Raw genomic sequence first — 24008 nt, 5'->3', positions numbered from 1 at the left:
TTCCAGAGAACACAGTTCTTTCACTGCTCCACAACTCAAAGCTGGAGGGTTTCATAACCCCCCCCCCCCATTATTATTTTCACACAGTACTTACAGTGTTCAGAAATGACAGATTAGCATCTTCAGCAGGTGACGCGGCCTCAGTTCAGTAGGTTGAAGTGCTGTAAAAGGAAAGATCAAGGGGAATCAATGCGAGGATGAGGCTGAATTATTGAAACTGATGAATTCCTAATGTGTTTTATGCAGAGCAGAGGCAGGCCTATAAAAAGTAACGCAGGATTCGGAACCTAGATTTACTTTAAGCGCCGGAGTGAAGCTCACATAAAGCAGGACAGCAGAACTAGGAGATGAAAAAACACCCTCCAGCCTTTGCTTTTAAAGGGGAATTCCACTGAATCACAATTTCTGAATAATTCAGTCGCTGAGAGTGGGGTTCGGTGTGAAATGGTTCACTGTAGAGAAACTTACCAACTGGGATATCTTTAGAGTGCTAGTGAATGGAACCAGGGTCAACGTGACTACAACGCAAATATAGCCACTTTCTTTACTATCAGAAACCACAAGTGAACCTAGACTTGTCTGCTGAGTTGCATACGTAATGTTGATGACGGTAAAAAGGGACTATTTTTAGGGACCTTTTTGCCTTACAACTCCCTGCTCCATTAATGGATTTTAAAAGTACTGTTAAGCCGAAATCCATTGAACTGCCTTCTTTTAGAGGCATTAATTCCTTTCAAAGCCTGGTTCCATTCACCACCTCTCTCTACAACCAATCACCAAACCACTCTGAATGACTTAACCATTTAATTCTGCAGAGATTGTGTAAAATCAGTGGAATCATTTAACTCATCAGAGAGGTCATAATGATTTGATGTAAACAGTGGTTAAGCTCTTATAATAAATCTAAAATCGAATTTTTTACATTGTTAGCTAAAACAAATTATTGCTTTTTTCATTTTTAAATAAATAAATAAAAAGATGACACAATGCCACTTTTTCTTTTCTTATGCTGTTATTGTTTTTTTTTGGGGGGGGGTGGATTAAACCTGATATAAAAATGCAATCCTCATATCAAAATCCAGTTCTGATGTCAGAATCCAGTCTTGATATCAAAACACAGGACTGATATCAAAACCCAGGACTGATTTTAAGACCCAGTCCGGATGTCAAAACCCAGTCCAGATGTCAAAACCCAGGACTGATTTTAAAACCCAGGACTGATTTTAAGACCCAGTCCGGATGTCAAAACCCAGTCCGGATGTCAAAACCCAGGACTGATTTTAAAACCCAGGACTGATTTTAAAACACAGGACTGATTTTAAGGCCCAGTCCAGATGTCAAAACCCAGGACTGATATCAAAACCCAGGACTGATTTTAAGACACAGGACTGATATCAAAACCCAGGACTGATTTTAAAATCCAGGACTGATTTTAAAACACAGGACTGATTTTAAAACACAGGACTGATTTTAAGACCCAGTCCGGATGTCAAAACCCAGGACGGATATCAAAACCCAGGACTGATATCAAAACCCAGGACTGATTTTAAAATCCAGGACTGATTTTAAAACCCAGGACTGATGTCAAAACCCAGGACTAATTTTAAAATCCAGGACTAATTTTAAAATCCAGGACTGATTTTAAAACCCAGGACTGATTTTAAAACCCAGTCCGGATATCAAAACCCAGGACTGATATCAAAACCCAGTCTGGATGTCAAAACCTAGGACTGATTTTAAAACCCAGTCCGGATGTCAAAACCCAGAACTGATATCAAAACCCAGGACTGATTTTAAAACCCAGGACTGATATCAAAACCCAGTCCGGATATCAAAATTCAAGACCGTTGGGCCCCCTGAGCAATGCCCTTCCCCCTCCCTGCTCCACCGCTCACAGTCAGTGTGTGTGTTTGATCACTAGTGTGTATGTGTTCACTGCACGGATGGGTTTAAATGCGGAGGCCCAATTCGATCTGTGTCCGGCACTAATGGTAAATATGGTCGTCTTGTCTTGTCTTAGTTGGAGTTTAAGGCATCTGATAAGTCAGAGAATCGTGGTTGATTATGCAACTGTAATAAATCTCATAAATCAAAAGCTTAATAGGATCCTTTGAGTCATCAGTCAGCTGAATCCCCTGCCTGTTATCGGAGCTGTTGTACGGCACTTAATTGCAATGTTTCTCCTGCATTAGTTTCAAAGTGGTTGGATGTTTCTTTTTCAGAATTACCAGCTCCTTTTCTCTCCGCAATTAGCTTATTTCCTTCAGTGTGAAAATGGACAGCGTTCCCAGCACACTTACACTGCTTTTAGAAGTTGTCAGACTCTTCTTGACTAATGGGCCCATTTTGTGGGAAGAATATTACAGCCTCAAGGCAATCAATACTGTTTTCTCCTCCAATTTTTCCCTTCCTTTCGAGAGGTCTCTCCAGTGTCGTACACCTGCGCATCTTTCAGCCTGCTTATCTAGCAGTTTTGAAGGTTGCTGCTTCATCAGGTTTTGTAATCGTACCTCTGTCCTGCCTTCTTCCCTAATTCCTTTTCTTTTTCTGACGAGAGGCCGGCGCTTTGCCTTGTCCGGCTCCTCATGGTTCCTGTCGTGTTCTTGTGTGTTCCCTCAGTTCCCTGTGGCGGGGTCCTGACGGCGCGTCGGGGGACCATCCTGTCTCCGGGTTATCCTGATCCCTATGACAACCACCTCAACTGTGTGTGGAAGGTCTTTGTGCCTGAGGGAGCCGGCATCCAAGTGAGACGAAAACACCTTTTCCTTTCATTCCTTTCATCTCTCACACAAAGTGTGGTGCTTTAAAGCTTGTTCTGGGGATGAAAGTTAGACGGGGAGGGGAGTTTACGGAGTCTTTGCAGAACTATTGAATTTCTGAATTATTAATTCTGTGTTTATTGTGCTCTTCCAGTTTGCGGGGCAGTCTTGGCCCCCAGTAGCTAGCCAAGAACAAAGTTCAGAAAACTGACTGATTACACTGTGTAGAAGAACTGCTGATGGTACACTGAGCTGTGCAACAGTGTTTTGAGTTGACAGCTGGTTCAACAGGCCCACGGGCATTTTTTAAAAGTGTGCTAGTTTGGTGTAACTTGGCAGAGTGTAATTGTTTTAAAATGTACAACTCATACAGTATCATTCTTCTCAGGTTTTTCAAGTTATATTATTTATAAGTTATCTGTTTGTTCTTCATTCAGTAAAAACATCTGAATAATTAGATATATTTGTAATTGTTTGTCAAGATATCTTTTTTTAGAATCTGATCTTACCTATATTGCTGTAATATTACCTATATTCAGCATCGTTCATCATTCAGGACAAACCTATTTTTTTCTTTTTGTAGCTTTCTAATCTCAAACCAGTTATTTAAATCATGTGAACTTGCAGGACTAGCATATTAGACATTATTATTAATTATTATTATTATTAGTAGTAGTAGTAGTAATAGTAGTAGTAGCTGTAGTAGTATTAATAATAATAATAATAATAATAAGAAGAAGAAGAAATAATAATAATAATAATAATAATAATAATAATAATGCAATCCTATAATGCACTTAAGCCTAAAAAAATCTGGAATAAATAAATAAATCAAGAAATTACTCAAATACAATGTTATTATTTATATTTTATATTAATTAAATATTCAAAAAGGTTTTTAAAAAAGTATAATTTTCAAAATTTTATAATTTCCAATAAACATGTTTACAAAATGATAAATGATACAGTTTAGACAAACTATCAGTACTAAATATGTTACTGATAACAGAACACTGATTCCACACTGCTAATCTAACTGTTGTAGTTATGATATAAGAGTGAAAAGTTTGATATGATATAAATGAGAGTTTGGGAGATTAAATAAGCCATGATAAAAGCCACAGAAATCTGTGATCTGCTTAACTGTGGCCTCTGGATATTATTATTATTATTAGTAGTAGTAGTAGTAATAATAATAATAATATTAATAATAATAATAATAATAATAATTTATATTTATTTAGTGTTTTACGTGAAAAGTAGCAGTTTACTGCATGACAGCATTCATAACCTGTCCATGGCACCTACATAAACCTTTAAAGAAACATCTGTGACATTTGTCTAACACTGTTATCCAGGCTGAATTACATGTGAATCATGCTACACAGATTGGAGAACTCTTATTGGTGTAGCTTGGTGGGGAAGTGAAACCCCAGTCTGCCACAGGGAAGGTGGAAGGTGTTGTTACCCGCTATGCTACACCAACTGCATATTCCTAAAGGCTCATTTCGACAGGTGTCAGTTCTCTAAGTCTGCTTTTATCAGCTGTGCTGTCACTTTACCTCATACTTCTTTATGACAGCTGACATCTGTTGGAGTAAACCTCTGTAAATGGTAATGTAGGTTGTAGGTCAGTTATTGTGGAAGGCTAGTGTAGGTGTTAATGCAGCTTTATGAATGTCCTACAGTAAAATGTCGCCATTAAAAATCTCAGCACAGTTACTACAACAACTGCAGTGGAAAGAAGGTGTGTGTGTAGATCGAACAGCTGGCTTCTACAATCTTCCAGTAGTTTAAAAGCTACAGAAGAGGCAGGTGTCTGATGCAGGTGATGCTGAGATGCCTGAGGGAAGTGAACTAAACTTGTGCCTTTGTTTAACTCTTGTCCAGATCACAGTGGTAACTTTCTCCACCGAGCACAACTGGGACTCGCTGGACTTCTATGACGGCACCGACAGCAACGCTCCCAGACTGGGGAGCTATTCAGGTAAGTCTGTGGAATGAAACAAAGGCCTCCGAAGTGATGTAGGAGATGAAACGCGGCGAATAAGCCAAGTTCCGCTGGCTGCTGTAGCCCGGGTGCTAAAATTGATTCTGTAGCTGCGGAGATGCAGAGGATATTTGCAGCAAAGCTCCTTCCTATTGAGCCATCCGTGATACATACCGCTTTACGGTTGTTCGGCTGTAGGGCGACCTTGGTGTAGTTTCTTTCCATTTTTTTTTCCTCCCTCTCTCTCTTTTCCTTCTTCTCTCTCGCCGAGGTTAGCCTAAAACCAAGCCGCCCAGCCCGCCCGCCCGCCCGCCCGAGAGGCCCGGCGAGCCGGCCTTGTTCTTGAAGATAAGCCTTTTTCTTTTTGTTGTTTTCGTACCATATGCTGCCTGGCTTTCATCTAGAGATTTGTTTTATCATCCAAAGCACATCAATATTTGGGCTGTCACGGAACACGATGCATCAACAGCTTCATAAGCAGCGGGGGTGAAATGGGAGTAGCCCTGTTGAGAGAATGGAAGGAACACAGGATGCTATCAGCCTCACACCAGATACTCGGCAAGCCTCCACAGCTGAAACAAGGAGGAGCTCCCCTATTTGGGTTTTAATTATTTGCCCCTTCCCCATAACCATCGCACCCCACCACCAAGACCACCCCCACCCCCCATCCCCAGACTGGAACGTGCCATTTGGGCGACCAAAAAAAAAAAGACAAGGGAAGAATCGAAATAAATTTGCGGTGACCTTAGCAGATGGCACCCCTCACAGATGGAGCATTAACTATTGTTGACAGGTTGACGTTTAATCTGCCTGGGCGGCAAATGAAAGATTAAAGGAAGTTACGCGGAGAGACGGATCATACACTGGAGCAGCGAGGAATGACTCGCCCATGAAATATGGCTGGAAGCAAGTGGAGGAGCCTGAGTCAGGCTTGGAGCAATATGTACAGTAGCAGGCAAACGCTCCTGTAGTTATGTGGGAACTGCTTGCTACATCAGACTGGTGTAGCTATTCAGATGACAGATGTATGTCTGATACTGTCCAGTAATATAACCGTATTATCATTATGTCATTTAGCAAACCCTCTTATCTTACAGCGGCTTACAGAAGTGCTCAACTGTCCACTCAGAAAGCATCACTAGATAGTGTGAATGCTGGAGTCTAGACAAATATGACAAATATGAATGCCAGTCTTGATTAGTGCCTGAACCTGGCGAAACGATACACATCACGAAACAAAGCTTACGATTCATTATATGTCGCTACATTATGATACTGTGAGCAAGACGATCTAAGTAAATCTAAGGAAAAGATACGTTAACTTTCCATTAGGGATCAGTGCTAATCCAGGCCTATTTTAATGAATTGGGTATCGGCTATTTTAATCCCAGTCCAGTTCCGAGTCCTTTGTTTTAACCACGGTGTTCACAGCGCCATCTGGTGTCCTCAAGGCACCCTTAACGGACATTACTGCCCAGCCAGCTGCAGCAGCAGCGTGGACGTTCTCAGAAGGTAAATAAAGGAGTTGAGGTTCTGCAGCGTGGAGCTATTTTTGTGTATATTTGTGGTTGGTGTGGCGCAACAAATAATACCACTATCTGCCAATGAGATATTGCACCATGTGGGAGATGGAGGGTTCGATTACCAGTCTGGGTGACTGTGCTGCGCTACACCAATAAGAGTCCTTGGGCAAGACTCCTAACACTACATTGGCCCACATCTGTAATACGAGTAACCTTGTAAGTCGCTATGGATAAGAGCGTCAGCTAAATGCCATGAATATAAATGTAAATGTATTTTACAGTGGAACCTGAAAACAGACCATAATATCTGACCCTTTATAAAACTCTCACTGAAACGCTCTGTTTTACCAGTGGGAGAACCGCAGAACCGCTCACTCGCCTTTCTCTGTTTATAAACCAGCACTAAAGAACCCATTCAGAGTGGAGGCTAACACCAACGCTAATCACACACACACACATACGCTATAGAAACCCCAATCACACACACAGCACATTCACCCACTATACACCAGTTATTACACACCAGTAGTCAACAAACAGTGTATATCCGTATATAGTGCTTATTTATGACTATTAAATGAGATGGTCAGAAACAGTAGGTGTGTCAAAGCCTTGGAAGTTCGTTCCACCACCTTAGTGCCAGGACAGAGACAAGTCTAAATGCTTGTCTTTGATGAATCTCAAAGGATGGTGGGTCAAGCCGAGATGTACCTAAAGCTTGAAAGGCTCTTAATATGCAAGTCGGATTTTAACCATTGGCATCAGTTAAGGACGGGCTGGTTGCATATTGGAATAGCCCTCAGAGGAAAACCAACCTGGAGGAGGTTGCAGTAGTCAAGTGTTGCCATTGGAATTCATTCTCATGACAGATACAGATAAAGCTTTTGAATCCCAACTACAAAGGCTTATTATTCTATAACTACAGTGGCTACAGTGCAAAAAATGACTTATTAATAATATATATATATATATATATATATATATATATATATATATATATATATATATATGTGTGTGTGTGTGTGTGTGTGTGATACCATGAAGTATGTTTGAATCAGTGTTACCAAATTAACATTATGCCTTAATGCATTGAATTAGGGACTGATTCAAAGTGCTAATCCAGGCTACGCTATAACATTTGTAGACACCTGCCCATTCAGTGTTTCTAAAATCCTGGATATTAAACAGGGATTTGTTTGCCCTTTGCTGCAGTAACAACCTCTACTCTGCTGGGAAGGCTTTACACTAGTTGTTGAAACATTTGCTGTGAGGATTTGAAGGCCACCCAAGAGCATTAGTGAGGTCGGGTACTGATGTTGGATACGCAGGTCTGGATCACCAACACCGCTTACCAGTCGAATGCTGGTGGGTGTAATACCCCTGTAGCCAACACCTGTCATTGGGCATGGTGATGATAGGTTCATGTGTAGCTACTTTAGAGCCTTGGAGCTTTTTTATAGAGATTATATAAACAATGGAAGGATCTGCAATGGTTGGACATTTAAATGAATAAATTCAAATAAGCCTATAACGATAATCACATTTTCTTACATACACTATATGGACAAAAGTATTGGGACTCTTGTTCATTCATTGTTTGGTCTGAAATCAAGGGCAATTTAAAAAGAGTTTATCCTGCTTTTGTTGGAGGTACGGTCTCTACTGTCCGTACCTTATTGGAGCATTGCTGAGAGCATTAGTGAGGTCAGGATGTTGGATGATTACCACCATCCCTAACCCCAATCCCATCCCAAAACTATTGGATGGACACAGCTCAATTCTGGGGCTCTCTACTCCTCTAGCCTACACTGTGCTGCATATTCATAAGCAGAGAAACCAGAGCTTTCTAGCTAGCTTTCTAATATTAGCTAGTTTATTAGCTAGTTGGCTACTTTAGTGGCTTATGCAGGATATACACCGATCAGCCTTAACATTAGCACCACTGACAGGTGAAGTAAATAACATTGATTATCTTCCCTTCAGTGGTATCTGTCAAGGGGTGGGATCTACCTACTAGGCAGCAAGTGAACAGTCAGTTCTTGAAGGTGATGTGTTGTTAAAGCAAGAAAAATGGGCAAGCGTTAGAATCTGAGGGACAATAGCCAATGTGTGATGGCTAGACAACTGGGTCAGAACATCTCTAAAACATCAGGAAGGTCTTATGGGGTGTTTCCATTATGCAGTGGTCAGTACCTACCAAAAGTGCTCCATGGAAGTACAACCAGTGAACCAACGACCAAGTGATCCGATCTTTTATGGCAGCACAAAGAAGACGTACTGTATATTAGGCAGGTGGTGCTAAAGTTATGGCTGATCTTTTAAAGTACTTCACCGTTTTCTCCTGCTCCTATAAAGGTGCCATTTCAGCGATAGCAGGTTTTCTAACCAAAAGTGTACAAGTGTACAATCAGACGTCTCTACACTTCTGACAGGTACTGTACACCATCAACTCCCCTCAGTGAGTCTGCATCCTTCCTCCCCTTCCTCTAAAGCATTTTAGTTCATCACTTTTGTCAGCAGCTGGCAGGACAAATAGCTCGCTGCTCGTAAAGCCGCGGCTGTAGCGGTTGTTCGCCGATGCTTGGCTCGAGGAGGTGAAGGTAGGGTCATAAAGAAGCAGAAAGCCTGATCTGTCATGGCTGAGCTCTGGAGCTGTATTTTTAGGGGGCTGATGGCCGAGGTGTGCCCACCGCTAACGTCGCCAAAAGCAACAACGCTTCATCAATATGCCCATTTCTTTTGAGCCAGTAAAGCTACATTTTTGGTTTCTGTACCTTTAGAAGTTACAGTCATCAAAGCACTGTGTCGTTTTATATTGATTATTTTACACTGAAACAAACTGAGAAACTCTGATAAAGTCTTTGTTATTATTTTTTATGGTTAAGAAACAGATTCAGAATAAAAAGTCAGTTAGGTGATTAATTGTGCCATTATTTAAGTACATTTAATTATACAAGTACTGCTTAGCCTGGGCCAGCTCTAATTTGTTTAGAGTCAGCATAGGGTATGTGTTATTTTGAATGTAATTGGTTTTACTGGTCTACCAGTGTGACCAAGCTGGTTGGCCAGCATGAATAACTTACATTATTACTAGCACAACCAGGCTTTTACACCAGTACGACAAGCTTGGCCAGCTTTTCAACCAGTATGACCTGTTTGGCAACCAGCTTGGTCAAGTTGGCCGTGCTGGTAGACCAGCTAGTCCAACTCAATACAATTATGAAAACGTACATTATATTGGTCAAGTAGGGGATTGTTTTTATTTTAGTTTGATGGTTTCGCTGGTTTACCAGTATACCCAAGCTGGTCGACCAGCATTACCTCACACATCTTTTCAACCACCTTAACCATCAAAGACCACTGTAGACCAGTTTAAACCAGCTACAGGCAAATGCTGGTCTTGAGTTGGATTTTTTGGGAACTGAATGTAGAGTAAAATGACAGTAATATATACAATAAAATAAATATCTATATATGTATAGTATATATATATATATATATATATATATATATATGTATATGTATATGTATATACATGTATAATTTAAAGTGGTTTATGAATTTGTCCTGCAGGGATTACCATTCCACCGCTGCTCAACAGCACCTCCAACAACCTTTACCTCAGCTTCCAGACGGACATGAGCGTTTCTGGAGCGGGATTTCACCTGGAGTACACCGGTATGGAGAGAGCTCACCTCTGCTGTGCCTGTCAAACTCCTAATGCCTTTACACTTCTGACACATTCACTGCAGCAAAATCTGTCTGAGCAACTGAAAGAAATGCATCTCACAATTGTTCAATATATTGAGTCTTCATTTTGATATTGTTGTTGGAATATATATATATTTTATCATTTCTATAATTTATAAGTTATTTCATTTCCTTGTTTCTTACTTATTTTAACCTGCTTTCAGTATGTACATGATCTTATTTTATTATTATATTTATTTATTTAAAATTAGCAAAATGATCTGCACATAGAAAAAGACAATTTCACTACATAAAAAACACAAAACCTATAAAATCATTTAATATTCTTTCTATAAAATTATAATGAGTATTAGATATATTAAGTTTTACTGGTCTACCAGTGTGACCAAGCTGGTTGGCCAGCATGACCACACTGGACAGCCAGCATGACCACACTGGACAGCCAGCATGACCACATTGAATGATCAGCATAACAAGCATGACCAAGCTGGTTGACCAGTATGGATATCAACACTACCATGACCAAGTTTTTATACCAGTATGACAAGCTTGGCCAAATTGGTCAACCAGCTTGACCAAACTAGGCAACCAGTAGGACCAGTTTTTGGCAAAATTGGTTGACCAGCCTGACCAAGCTATTCAACCAGTAAGACCTGCTTGGCAACCAGCCGGGTCAAGTTAATTGTACTATATTGGTACTATATGTTTTTGTTTTACTTTGATGGTTTAGCTGGTTTACCAGTATGACCAAGGTAGTTGACCAGAATTACCACACTGGACAGCCAGCATGTTTAGCATGGCCAAGCTGGTTCATCCGCATGGCTATTATTACTAGCACAACCAGGCTTTAAAATTAGCAAAATGATCTGCACATAGAAAAAGACAATTCCACTTCATAAAAGAACATATAAAATCATTTAATATATGATTTCGTTCTATTTTTATGTTTTTATTAAGGTTTATTATTATATTTAATTATGTATTTATTTATTTAAACAACAACCGTGAGAAAACCTGACATATTAAAACCACATTGAGAACTGGGGGATTTCGGGGATTGCTTGCCTTTAGTGGGTTTCAGCACTCTTTACTGACAAATGAAGAGAGTTTCCCTGTGTCCTAAGCAATAGGTTTGGATTCCTGCCCGGAGCCGCAGACCCCCAGCAACGGCCTCAAAATAGGAGACCGCTACGTGGTCGGAGACGTGGTTTCCTTCCAGTGTGAACAAGGCTACACTCTGAAGGTGGGTTAAAGCCAAATCATCTATTTCACAACATTGGTTGTTGTCCAAAGATTATTTCAAGGCTTGTGTAGACTAATGCTCAAGGCTGATTACTTACAAGGATAATATAGCTAATGAGTTGTGAGGGTTTATTTAAAAAAAATAATCTGGATTATCATCTTAAAGTAATGTAATCTGAAAATATTAACATCAAGATCAGAATCAGTTGACCTCAGTCTGAACAGTCAGATCGAAATCAGTCGACCTCAGACTGAACAGCCAGATCCAAATCAGTCAACCTCAATCTGAACAGCCAGATCAGAATCAGTCGACCTCAATCTGAACAGCCAGATCAGAATCAGTCGACCTCTGTCTGAACAGCCAGATCAGAATCAGTCAACCTCAGTCTGAACAGCAAGATCGGAATCAGTCGACCTCAGTCTGAACAGCCAGATCAGAATCAGTCAACCTCAGTCTGAACAGCCAGATCCGAATCAGTCAACCTCAGTCTGAACAGCCAGATCCAAATCAGTCGACCTCAATCTGAACAGCCAGATCAGAATCAGTCGACCTCAATCTGAACAGCCAGATCCAAATCAGTCGGCCTCAATCTGAACAGCCAGATCAGAATCAGTCGACCTCAATCTGAACAGCCAGATCAGAATCAGTCGACCTCAATCTGAACAGCCAGATCAGAATCAGTCGACCTCAGTCTGAACAGCCAGATCAGAATCAGTCAACCTTTATCTGAACAGCCAGATCAGAATCAGTCGACCTCAGTCTGAACAGCCAGATCCAAATCAGTCTACCTCAGTCTGAACAGCCAGATCGGAATCAGTCGACCTCAGTCTGAACAGCCAGATCGGAATCAGTCGACCTCAGACTGAACAGCCAGATCCAAATCAGTCAACCTCAATCTGAACAGCCAGATCAGAATCAGTCGACCTCTGTCTGAACAGCCAGATCAGAATCAGTCGACCTCTGTCTGAACAGCCAGATCAGAATCAGTTGACCTCAGTCTGAACAGCCAGATCAGAATCAGTCAACCTTTATCTGAACAGCCAGATCAGAATCAGTCGACCTCAGTCTGAACAGCCAGATCCAAATCAGTCTACCTCAGTCTGAACAGCAAGATCGGAATCAGTCGACCTCAGTCTGAACAGCCAGATCAGAATCAGTCAACCTCAGTCTGAACAGCCAGATCAGAATCAGTCAACCTCAGTCTGAACAGCCAGATCGGAATCAGTCGACCTCAGACTGAACAGCCAGATCCGAATCAGTCGAATCAGTCAACCTCAGTCTGAACAGCCAGATCCAAATCAGTCAACCTCAATCTGAACAGCCAGATCAGAATCAGTCGACCTCTGTCTGAACAGCCAGATCAGAATCAGTCGACCTCTGTCTGAACAGCCAGATCAGAATCAGTCGACCTCAGTCTGAACAGCCAGATCAGAATCAGTCAACCTCAGTCTGAACAGCAAGATCGGAATCAGTCGACCTCAGTCTGAACAGCCAGATCAGAATCAGTCAACCTCAGTCTGAACAGCCAGATCAGAATCAGTCAACCTCAGTCTGAACAGCCAGATCCGAATCAGTCGACCTCAGACTGAACAGCCAGATCCGAATCAGTCGAATCAGTCAACCTCAGTCTGAACAGCCAGATCCGAATCAGTCGACCTCAATCTGAACAGCCAGATCAGAATCAGTCAACCTCAATCTGAACAGCCAGAACCAAATCAGTCGACCTCAATCTGAACAGCCAGATCAGAATCAGTCGACCTCAATCTGAACAGCCAGATCAGAATCAGTCGACCTTAATCTGAACAGCCAGATCAGAATCAGTCGACCTCAGTCTGAACAGCCAGATCAGAATCAGTCGACCTCAATCTGAACAGCCAGATCAGAATCAGTCGACCTCAGTCTGAACAGCCAGAACCAAATCAGTAGACCGCAGTCTGAACAGCCAGTTTAAAATTAGTCAACCTCAATCTGAACAGCAAGATCGGAATCAGTCGACCTCAGTCTGAACAGCCAGATCAGAATCAGTCAACCTTTATCTGAACAGCCAGATCAGAATCAGTCGACCTCAGTCTGAACAGCCAGATCAGAATCAGTCGACCTCAGTCTGAACAGCCAGATCAGAATCAGTCAACCTCAGTCTGAACAGCCAGATCCGAATCAGTCGACCTCAATCTGAACAGCCAGATCAGAATCAGTCGACCTCAGTCTGAACAGCCAGATCGGAATCAGTCGACCTCAGACTGAACAGCCAGATCCGAATCAGTCGAATCAGTCAACCTCAGTCTGAACAGCCAGATCCAAATCAGTCGACCTCAATCTAAACAGCCAGATCAGAATCAGTCAACCTCAATCTGAACAGCCAGATCCAAATCAGTCGACCTCAATCTGAACAGCCAGATCAGAATCAGTCAACCTCAATCTGAACAGCCAGATCCGAATCAGTCGACCTCAGTCTGAACAGCCAGATCAGAATCAGTCGACCTCAGTCTGAACAGCCAGATCCGAATCAGTCGACCTCAGTCTGAACAGCCAGATCCGAATCAGTCGACCTCAGTCTGAACAGCCAGATCAGAATCAGTCGACCTCAGTCTGAACAGCCAGATCAGAATTAGTTGCCCTCAGTCTGAACAGCCAGGGGAGCTTTTCCCAAAAGCATAGTTGCTAATTACGATGTCAACTTACATAGATAAGAACATGCAGTTGCAACCCAAGTGTTTCCCAAAACCATAATCAACGTAAATAAAAAAGCAGACAGTGTCAGAAACAACATAAAAAAAGCCATGACATGACATCTTAACATGGTCTGAGGTGAGTGTGTGATGATTAAGGCGGGCAGTTAGCACTATGCTAATGTTTGTGCTGTTAGCTTCCATTATGTTTAAGCTACGTTAGCCTTGTAGCTCCTTGTAACACTAAAGAGACCAAACTTCAGACACCAAGCCTGTCTTGGCTGATTGACTATGTTTGTGTATCTCGATGTTTGGCCTTCTTTCGTCAGCTATAGCTTCGGTGTAGCGACTCTAGCTCAGCTCCAGCCTCTAATAATATGAGGAAGCAGACGCTCTTAGCCAGCAACTGTTTGGACACACTTTGGTAACGTGTTGCTGTCATGCACCCTACGTAATTGGCACTTGACTGATGGTGTGAAATTAAACTCGCAAAACCCAATTTGTCTCTGTCAGTGCAGAGGCCGCCGCTCGCGTCCTAAGCGAGAGTTTGCTATTCTTGTGTGTTTCATTAAGCGGCTGTTCAAAGGCTCAGGCTCTTGTCATTCTAACCCTCACAACAAGCACTGTGAATGAAAAGGACCCCCTGGACCCCCTGCCTGTGGAATCTGAAGCCTTCAAAATTAAAGTGCAACATAGGCTTTTTGGTGTGGTGTCTTAGCCCAGCCATTTTCAACCTGAAGGTCATGGCCTTCCTGTCGGCTGTGGTGGTCTTGCTAGGGGGCTTTTTCAATTAACCAAACATAGTTACCCACACACAAGGTGCTTTGAAGGCTTCTTCAAGGAACCATTTCTGGTTCTATAAAGAGCCACGGTGATAATAGTAAGTGTGTAAGTGTGAAGAACCTTCAACTTTTCATTAGTTTAAGGTTCTTTACTTTTAAGACTTAAACTCACACATTTTTATTAAAGCCATGTTTTAATAGCTTTATTTGGGGCCAATGTTTTAAGAGTGGTTAATTAGTCTGGCTAAACCAGCACACGGCTAATGGACATTCATAATTTTCAACATTTGACATTTATTAATTTATTATTTTTTAATTATATTCTATGTATCTGCAATGTTGTAAAGACAGGCTTATTTAACAAAATAAACACAGTCCCTGCATCATGTTAACTCAACTTAGCTAGCTCAACTCGACTTGATCTCAACTTAGTCAAAAGTTCTACACTACGGCCCGTCGTGATCAGGAGTCTGAGAATACGAAGGCCTCCTCCCACATGGAGCAGTTCTAACCTGCAGATGGGAATAAACAGTAATAAACATCTTGAACATAATGGAAGCTAACAGCTGCAGCTCATTTACTAAAGACTTTATGGCTCGACTCAATGGCTGTGTCTGAAACTGTGCCATATTCACTATGTAGGGCACTACTTTAGCCTGAAAACGCAGTGCAGAATTTTCTGTGAACTGTAACAATCCCATAATGCACCGAAATGTGTAGTGTACAAACGATGTGCACTAAATGGATACGGAATACCCATAATCCATGGCGCTGTTTGGTTCAGGCCTACAAAGCCAAGACTGGACCAGCCAGCCCCTCCGTACTTGAAAAGCCGATCCGCACCAAGAGCCCTTCCAGCTTCAAGTACAGCTCGGCTCGACCCGCCATCCCTCAAAATCCACAGAAGACGAGTGTCCAGACTTTTTTCTGTCCTGCACCAAAGTGGTGGAACGAACTTCCCCTGGGTGTCCGAACAGCAGAGTCCAACACTCGCTGTCTTCAAACCCAGACTGAAGACCCTCCTCTTCTGAGAGTACTTCGGCGAATAGCAGAGTACTATGGTCTCCTTATTGACTTGTGTTTAGTAGAGTCTAAGATTAGAGGATCTTTAAATTCTAGTCTATTTAAACTAGCCGAGGTTTTTCTTGGGTAAATAGTAAAGCACTTTTGTAAGTCGCTCTGGATAAGAGCGTCTGCTAAATGCCGCAAATGTAAATGTAAATGTTTGAAGATTCACACAGGGCTTCTCTGAGGAAGACCAGCGTTCATACTGGTAATGTGACGCACCCTGCTGTCGCACGGCAGTGAGCTCACACACATAATGAGGTGTCTGAAGCCGTTCACTACCTCGTGGAATTCTGTTCCCTATAATAGTGCTCTATATCCTCTTGGGACCCTGCGTCCTCATATGGGGACGTTACATTTCTGCTTCTCTGCACCATGATACTTCATCTTTTTAAACTTTGACCAATTGGCCTCATATGAAGACATTGGCTTCCTGCACGAAGACTAAGTTTAGTTTTTATGCTTGTTGGGTCCTATTAATCCCAAATAGGAGAAATAAAAAATGCACACCAAGCAAAAGTCTGGGTCTCAGGAGAATAAAGTGATCTGGATTTCCGCATGTGTGGGATGGTGGATAGGGCACGGATTGTTGAGCGAAATGAGATACAGATGTAAGAACTTTCAACTGAACCAATTTGAACTGTTTTATTATTATTATTTAATTTGCTTTATAAGTTAGACTGAAAGATTAAGGTATTACAAAGGGCCCTTTTAGTGATGCTGGAGAAGAACCAGTTTTGGGTCCTTAGAAGAATAATGTTTGTAAAAGATGAATGTGTGAACATGCCAATTAAAAGGTTTGACCCCCTAACCAACCTGGGGTCTGTTACTTCTATTCTTCTATTACTAGAGAATAGCCACACCGGTTTGTACAGATGTCCCTAGATCTTCACATTAGCCCCATAGCCTAGCTCCAGATCTTCACATTGGCTTCATAGCCTAGCTCCAGATCTTCACATTAGCTTCATAGCCTAGCTCCAGATCTTCACATTAGCCCCATAGCCTAGCTCCAGATCTTCACATTAGCCCCATAGCCTAGCTCCAGATCTTCACATTAGCCTCATAGCTCCAGATATATACATTAGCCCCGTAGCCTAGCTCCAGATCTTCGCATTAGCTTCATAGCTCCAGATCTTCACATTAGCCTCATAGCTCCAGATCTTCACATTAGCCCCATAGCATAGCTGCTGATCTTCACATTAGCCCCATAGCCTAGCTCCAGATCTTCACATTAGCCCCATAGCCTAGCTCCAGATCTTCACATTAGCCCCATAGCCTAGCTCCAGATCTTCACATTAGCCCCATAGCCTAGCTCCAGATCTTCACATTAGCTTCATAGCCTAGCTGCAGATCTTCACATTAGCCTCATAGCATAGCTCCAGATCTTCACATTAGCCTCATAGCTCCAGATCTTCACATTAGCCCCATAGCCTAGCTCCAGATTTTCACATTAACATCATAGCATAGCTCCAGATCTTCACATTAGCCCCATAGCATAGCCCCAGATCTTCACATTAGCCTTATAGCTCCAGATCTTCACATTAACCTCGTAACTCCAGATCTTCACATTAGCCTCATAGCCTAGCTCCAGATCTTCACATTAGCCTCATAGCATAGCTCCAGATCTTCACATTAGCCCCATAGCATAGCCCCAGATCTTCACATTAGCCTCATAGCTCCAGATCTTCACATTAGCCTTATAGCATAGCTCCACATCTTCACATTAGCCTTATAGCATAGCTCCAGATCTTCACATTAGCCTCATAGCATAGCTCCAGATCTTTACATTAGCCTTATAGCTCTAGATCTTTACATTAGCCTCATAGCTCTAGATCTTTACATTAGCCTCATAGCTCCAGATCTTCACATTAACCTCATAGCATAGCTCCAGATCTTCACATTAGCCTCATAGCTCCAGACCTTCACATTAGCATCATAGCTCCAGATCTTTACATTATCCTCATAGCATAGCTCCAGATATTTACATTAGCCTCATAGCTCCAGATCTTCACATTAGCTTCATAGCCTATCTCCAGATCTTTACATTAGCCTCATAGCATAGCTGCAGATCTTCACATTAGCCTCATAGCATAGCTGCAGATCTTCACATTAGCCTCATAGCATAGCTCCAGATCTTCACGTTAGCCTCATAGCATAGCTCCAGATCTTCACATTAGCCTCATAGCATAGCTCCAGATCTTCACATTAACCTCATAGCATAGCTCCAGATCTTCACATTAGCCTCATAGCTCCAGATCTTCACATTAACCTCATAGCATAGCTGCAGATCTTCACATTAGCCTCATAGCATAGCTGCAGATCTTCACATTAGCCTCATAGCATAGCTGCAGATCTTCACATTAGCCTCATAGCATAGCTCCAGATCTTCACGTTAGCCTCATAGCATAGCTCCAGATCTTCACATTAGCCTCATAGCATAGCTCCAGATCTTCACATTAACCTCATAGCATAGCTCCAGATCTTCACATTAGCCTCATAGCATAGCTCCAGATCTTTACATTAGCCTCATAGCTCTAGATCTTTACATTAGCCTCATAGCTCTAGATCTTTACATTAGCCTCATAGCTCCAGATCTTCAAATTAGCCTCATAGCTCCAGATCTTCACATTAGCCTCATAGCTCCAGATCTTCACATTAGCCTCATAGCTCCAGATCTTCACATTAGCCTCATAGCATAGCTCCAGATCTTCACATTAGCCTCATAGCATAGCTCCAGATCTTCACATTAGCTTTATAGCATATCTCCAGATCTTCACATTAGCCTCATAGCTTCAGATATTCACATTAGTCTCATAGCATAGCTCCAGATCTTCACATTAGCCTCATAGCATAGCTCCAGATCTTCACATTAACCTCATAGCATAGCTCCAGATCTTCACATTAGCCTCATAGCATAGCTCCAGATCTTTACATTAGCCTCATAGCTCTAGATCTTTACATTAGCCTCATAGCTCTAGATCTTTACATTAGCCTCATAGCTCCAGATCTTCAAATTAGCCTCATAGCTCCAGATCTTCACATTAGCCTCATAGCTCCAGATCTTCACATTAGCCTCATAGCTCCAGATCTTCACATTAGCCTCATAGCATAGCTCCAGATCTTCACATTAGCCTCATAGCATAGCTCCAGATCTTCACATTAGCTTTATAGCATATCTCCAGATCTTCACATTAGCCTCATAGCTTCAGATATTCACATTAGTCTCATAGCATAGCTGCAGATCTTCACATTAGCCTCATAGCATAGCTGCAGATCTTCACATTAGCCTCATAGCATAGCTCCAGATCTTCACGTTAGCCTCATAGCATAGCTCCAGATCTTCACATTAGCCTCATAGCATAGCTCCAGATCTTCACATTAACCTCATAGCATAGCTCCAGATCTTCACATTAGCCTCATAGCTCCAGATCTTCACATTAGCCTCATAGCTCCAGATCTTCACATTGGCCTCATAGCTCCAGATCTTCACATTAGCCCCATAGCTTCAGATCTTCACATTAGCCTCATAGCTCCAGATCTTCAAATTAGCCTCATAGCTCCAGATCTTCACATTAGCCTCATAGCTCCAGATCTTCACATTAGCCTCATAGCTCCAGATCTTCACATTAGCCTCATAGCATAGCTCCAGATCTTCACATTAGCCTCATAGCATAGCTCCAGATCTTCACATTAGCTTTATAGCATATCTCCAGATCTTCACATTAGCCTCATAGCTTCAGATATTCACATTAGTCTCATAGCATAGCTCCAGATCTTCACATTTGCCTTATAGCATAGCTCCAGATCTTTACATTATCCTCATAGCTCCAGACCTTCACATTAGCCTCATAGCTCCAGATCTTCACATTAGCCTCATAGCTCCAGATCTTCACATTAGCCTCATAGCATAGCTCCAGATCTTCACATTAGCCTCATAGCTCCAGATCTTTACATTAGCCCCATAGCACCAGATCTTCACATTAGCCTCATAGCTCCAGATCCTTACATTAGCCCCATAGCACCAGATCTTCACATTAGCCTCATAGCTCCAGATCTTCACATTAGCCTCATAGCTCCAGATCTTCACATTAGCCTCATTGCTCCAGATCTTCACATTAGCCTCATAGCTCCAGATCTTCACATTATCCCCATAGCATAGCTTCAGATCTTCACATTAGCCTCATAGCTCCAGATCTTCACATTATCCCCATAGCATAGCTCCAGATCTTCATATAGTATAGCTATGGGTCTAATGTTAAAAAAGTCAATGTAAAGGCATCTTCATGGCATCCCTTCAAGATCCCTTTGTAGCATCTTTATTTATGAGTGATTACTGATTCTGTGCCAGAATGCTGTAATGTTGCTTTTTTGGATTTTGACTCTGATGTGCTTCCATAACTTCCTTCTAAAATCCTTATTTCTTTTTCTTTGTTCTTTTTTATTTCTCGTCTTGCAGGGCAGTGCGTATATAACATGCATGCCAGGACCTGTCAGAAGATGGAACTACCCAGCACCTCTCTGTCTGGGTATGTAAAAATTTCCAGCAGGGCGTTTTCTTTGGTCTTTTCACCAGCAGTGCCTCCATTGTGTTCGAGCCTTCTCAATACCTCACTGCGATGCAGCAACCTCAGGCTGATCTGACAGCAATAACATTTCGTGATGTTTCTGTCTCATTTGTTTTCAGTTCGCTTACTTTCTTCCTTTTTTTTTCCATTACGGGCATCTACAACCCGGCGAGAAGTGCCATCCACTCACAGCTGAGCTATATTACCAGTGGGGCCTTTTCTACAGGCCATAACATGTTCACTTTGAGATCCTATTCATTCAACTCCCCCGTCTGGAGAAAGGCATCTTACACGGACAGTGATTTTAACATTCTCTTTTGTGCTCAAATCAATTAGCCTCACAGTCACTTTTTCAAGGTTTTACCGTCTTTCGCTGCGCGCCCACCATTGTTAATTTCTGACTCAGTACAGTTCCATCTGCCATCGGGGAAGAAAAGCAGTCCAAGCGAGATGACATGTAACGCTAAGCCCTCGGATTCGCCTTGAAAAACAGAGATCCGTCTGATTTATTACTAATTTATAAACGTGTCTCTGGAGATGCTGTTCAGTGTAATCGCTGGATTCGCTGGAAATTGAGCTCGCTTGAAATGTACAACAACATCACACCCAAAGCTGTTTTTCTGTTTGGTTCCTCAGTGCTCCAGGCCCAGACGTGGCTGAGAAAGGCAAATTGATCCGTGTTCCTCTAGTTTAAATGGACAGTTCAATGTGCCTTATCGACAACTCAATTTAGCCCCTCTAAAGTACAGCCAGTGGACACAGGCACTCCAAGAGGCCATTCGTTATGGCCTTGTTACTGAAACCCACAAATAAGCTTACAGACATGTCCATCAGTTATATATATATATATATATATATATATATATATATATATATATATATATATATATATATAATATATATCATATTTTAAGATCACTTTTTCAGTTTCAAAACATTAAAACAATATCTGAAAAAAGGTCCAGAAGCAAAAGTGCAATCTGCATGGTCCTTACTTAGGACGCCCCGTTTTGGAAATGGCTTGCTGTAGCTGCTGGAGGTAGTCAGATTCAAAACCCAGATGCTGGCCTACAAAGAATGGACCAGCCCCTCCATACTTGATGGCAGTGGTCAAAAGCTGATCTCCCCCAAAAGCCCTTCCAGCTTCAAGTACGGCTCGGCTCGACCCGACATCCTTTAAGGTCTACAGAAGACAAGTGTCCAGACTTTTTTCTGTCCTGCACCGAAGTGGTGGAACGAAATTCCCCTGGGTGTCCAAACAGCAGAGTCCAACGCTCGCTGTCTTCAAACCCAGACTGAAGACCCTCCTCTTCTGAGAGAACTTACGCAGTGTGTAGTGTAGTGTAGAGTATTGTGTCTCCATACTGACTTTTGTATTTAGTAGTATCTAAGATTAGAGGGATCTTTAGGATCCTAGTCTATATAAACTGTATAAACCTAGCCCTAACCCTCATCCTGGCCCTAATCATAACCTTAAACCAAAACCTAATCCTAACCTTCAGCCTATCACTAATCCTAACCTTAACCTCAACCTAACATCTAATCCTAACCCTCACTTTAGAGGGATCTTTAGGATCCTAGTCTATATAAACTGTATAAACCTAACCCTAACCCTCATTCTGGCCCTAATCATAGCCTTAAACCAAAACCTAATCCTAACCTTCAACCTAAAACCTAATCCTAAACGTAACCTCAACCTAAAATCTAACCCTAACCCTTACTTTGGCCCCTACCTAATCCTAATCTAAATCCAAAACCTAATCCTAACCTTCAACCTAAAACCTAATCCTAAACGTAACCTCAACCTAAAATCTAACCCTAACCCTTACCTTGGCCCCTACCTAATCCTAATCTAAATCCAAAACCTAATATTAACCTTAACCTTAACCCAAAATTTAATCCTCATTCCCACCCTGGCCCTTATCCTAACTTTAACCTCAACCCACAACCTAATCCTAACCCTGATCCTATCCCTAATCCTAACTTAACCTCAACCCAAAACCTAATCCTAATCTTAACCTCAACCCAAAACCTAATCCTAACCTTAACCTTAACCCAAAATGTAATCCAAACCCTCATCCTGTCTCTAATCCTAATCTTAACCTCAACCCAAAACCTAATCCTAACCTTAACCTTAACCCAAAATGTAATCCTAACCCTCACTCTGTCTCTAATCCTAACCTTAACCTTAACCCAAAACCTAATCCTAACCTTCATCCTATCCCTAATCCTAACCTCAACCCAAAACCTAATCCTAACTCTCATCATGTCCCTAATCCTAACCTCAACCCAAAACCTAATCCTAACCTTCATCCTATCCCTATTCCTAACCTTAACCTCAACCCAAAACCTAATCCTAAACCTCAATCTATCTCTAATCCTAACCATTTAACCAAACCTCAACCCAGAACCTAATCCTAACCCTCATCCTGTCCCTAATCATAACCTCAACCTAAAACCTAATCTTAACCCCTTACTCATTAATCTCATTAATCTCAGTCTAATCCAGTTAGGCTCCAGTTCCAGACTGGTATCAGCAGCAGATCTTTAGCAGCTGGATGAGGATGTTGAGATGGTCAGTATTAGACCTGTTATAGATGATCAGTGGTCTCTCAGGTGAACATCTACAGATCTGAACCTGGACTCTCCTACTAAAAAACTACTGAAATCTACTGAATGTTCAGATGCTGCTCCATCACTGTGATGTTCATGAGATGTTACTGAGAGTCTGATCAGTGTCGATTTCGTCTATAAAGGACTACTCCAAATAATTACATTTTAAGGTACATTTGGACCATGTCTGTCTGTCCATCTGTCCTACACTCATCATGAAATGTTGACAAGTAAGAAATGAATAACAAAAGAAATTCAGGCGAGGGGGATGAAGCACACTCTGAAAAGCGAAACAGACTGCAGTCCGCCCCTGTGTTACTGGAGCTGAGTCATTTTAAAATGGGCCTCGCGAGTCGAAGAAGTTCTGCTGGCATTCATCTGAAAATTCATTAAGACGTAATGTAACAGAGCTTCATTTCTCTATGACCCTCAAAATGAAGGCAGCAGACTTCTCTAAATTAGATTTTTGGCCCATTTCAATTGTGCGTTATTAAACATCATTACCCGCCTGTTTATATAGTCAAGGAACACAATGAGTTTTGCATTATATGTGCAAATGAATTCACTTCCACATAATGTGAATATTCCCGGAAAACAGAGTCATGAGCTTTACACTTTGATGAGGCGCTGCTGTTTTATTAGCGCTGAACGTGGACGGAAAATAAAGCTGCAGAGGGATACAGTAAGGTGGAGGATATTAACCACGGTAGATCTTGTGTTATCTCCCGGCTACGTGAGTGTGTGCAGGTTGTTGAGTAATGCTGCACTCTGTGCTTTCCTGCAGCGGAGTGCGGCGGCTCTCTCTCCGACCTGAACGGAGTCATCCTGAGCCCCGGCTTCCCTGGAAACTACCCCAGCGGCCTGGACTGCAACTGGACAGTTAAGCTCCCTGTTGGCTTTGGTCAGTGTCTGAAAAAAAACTTGGTCTTCTCTATTTCTCTCTCTCACATAATATATATTATATATATATATTATAAATATATATAGTCAGCTTTATTGTCAGAACTGCAATATGTAGAGGACAGTGCCACATTGCGTTACAGACCCATGGTGCAGCAATAAACATCAAATAAACATCTAATACTAAT

The 24008-nt window shown here is 41.8% G+C and overlaps 1 protein-coding gene across 3 annotated transcripts in view; it reads left to right on the top strand.

The window, feature by feature from the left end:
• csmd3a (CUB and Sushi multiple domains 3a) overlaps positions 1-24008 on the top strand; it is a 519096-nt gene that overhangs the window by 324885 nt on the left and 170203 nt on the right. For 2 of the 3 annotated variants that reach the window (XM_072692430.1, XM_072692428.1), the window contains exons 35-40: positions 2620-2744; positions 4650-4746; positions 9846-9950; positions 11108-11226; positions 20199-20268; positions 23705-23821. In XM_072692430.1, coding sequence (XP_072548531.1) covers positions 2620-2744; positions 4650-4746; positions 9846-9950; positions 11108-11226; positions 20199-20268; positions 23705-23821 — 633 coding nt within the window. The remainder of the gene's footprint in view (positions 1-2619; positions 2745-4649; positions 4747-9845; positions 9951-11107; positions 11227-20198; positions 20269-23704; positions 23822-24008) is intronic. The other variant, XM_072692429.1, reaches the window with a different exon arrangement.

Source organism: Salminus brasiliensis, chromosome 1, assembly GCF_030463535.1.
Source record: "Salminus brasiliensis chromosome 1, fSalBra1.hap2, whole genome shotgun sequence".
Taxonomy (NCBI): domain Eukaryota; kingdom Metazoa; phylum Chordata; class Actinopteri; order Characiformes; family Bryconidae; genus Salminus; species Salminus brasiliensis.
This window is presented reverse-complemented; position numbering and strand designations above follow the sequence as displayed.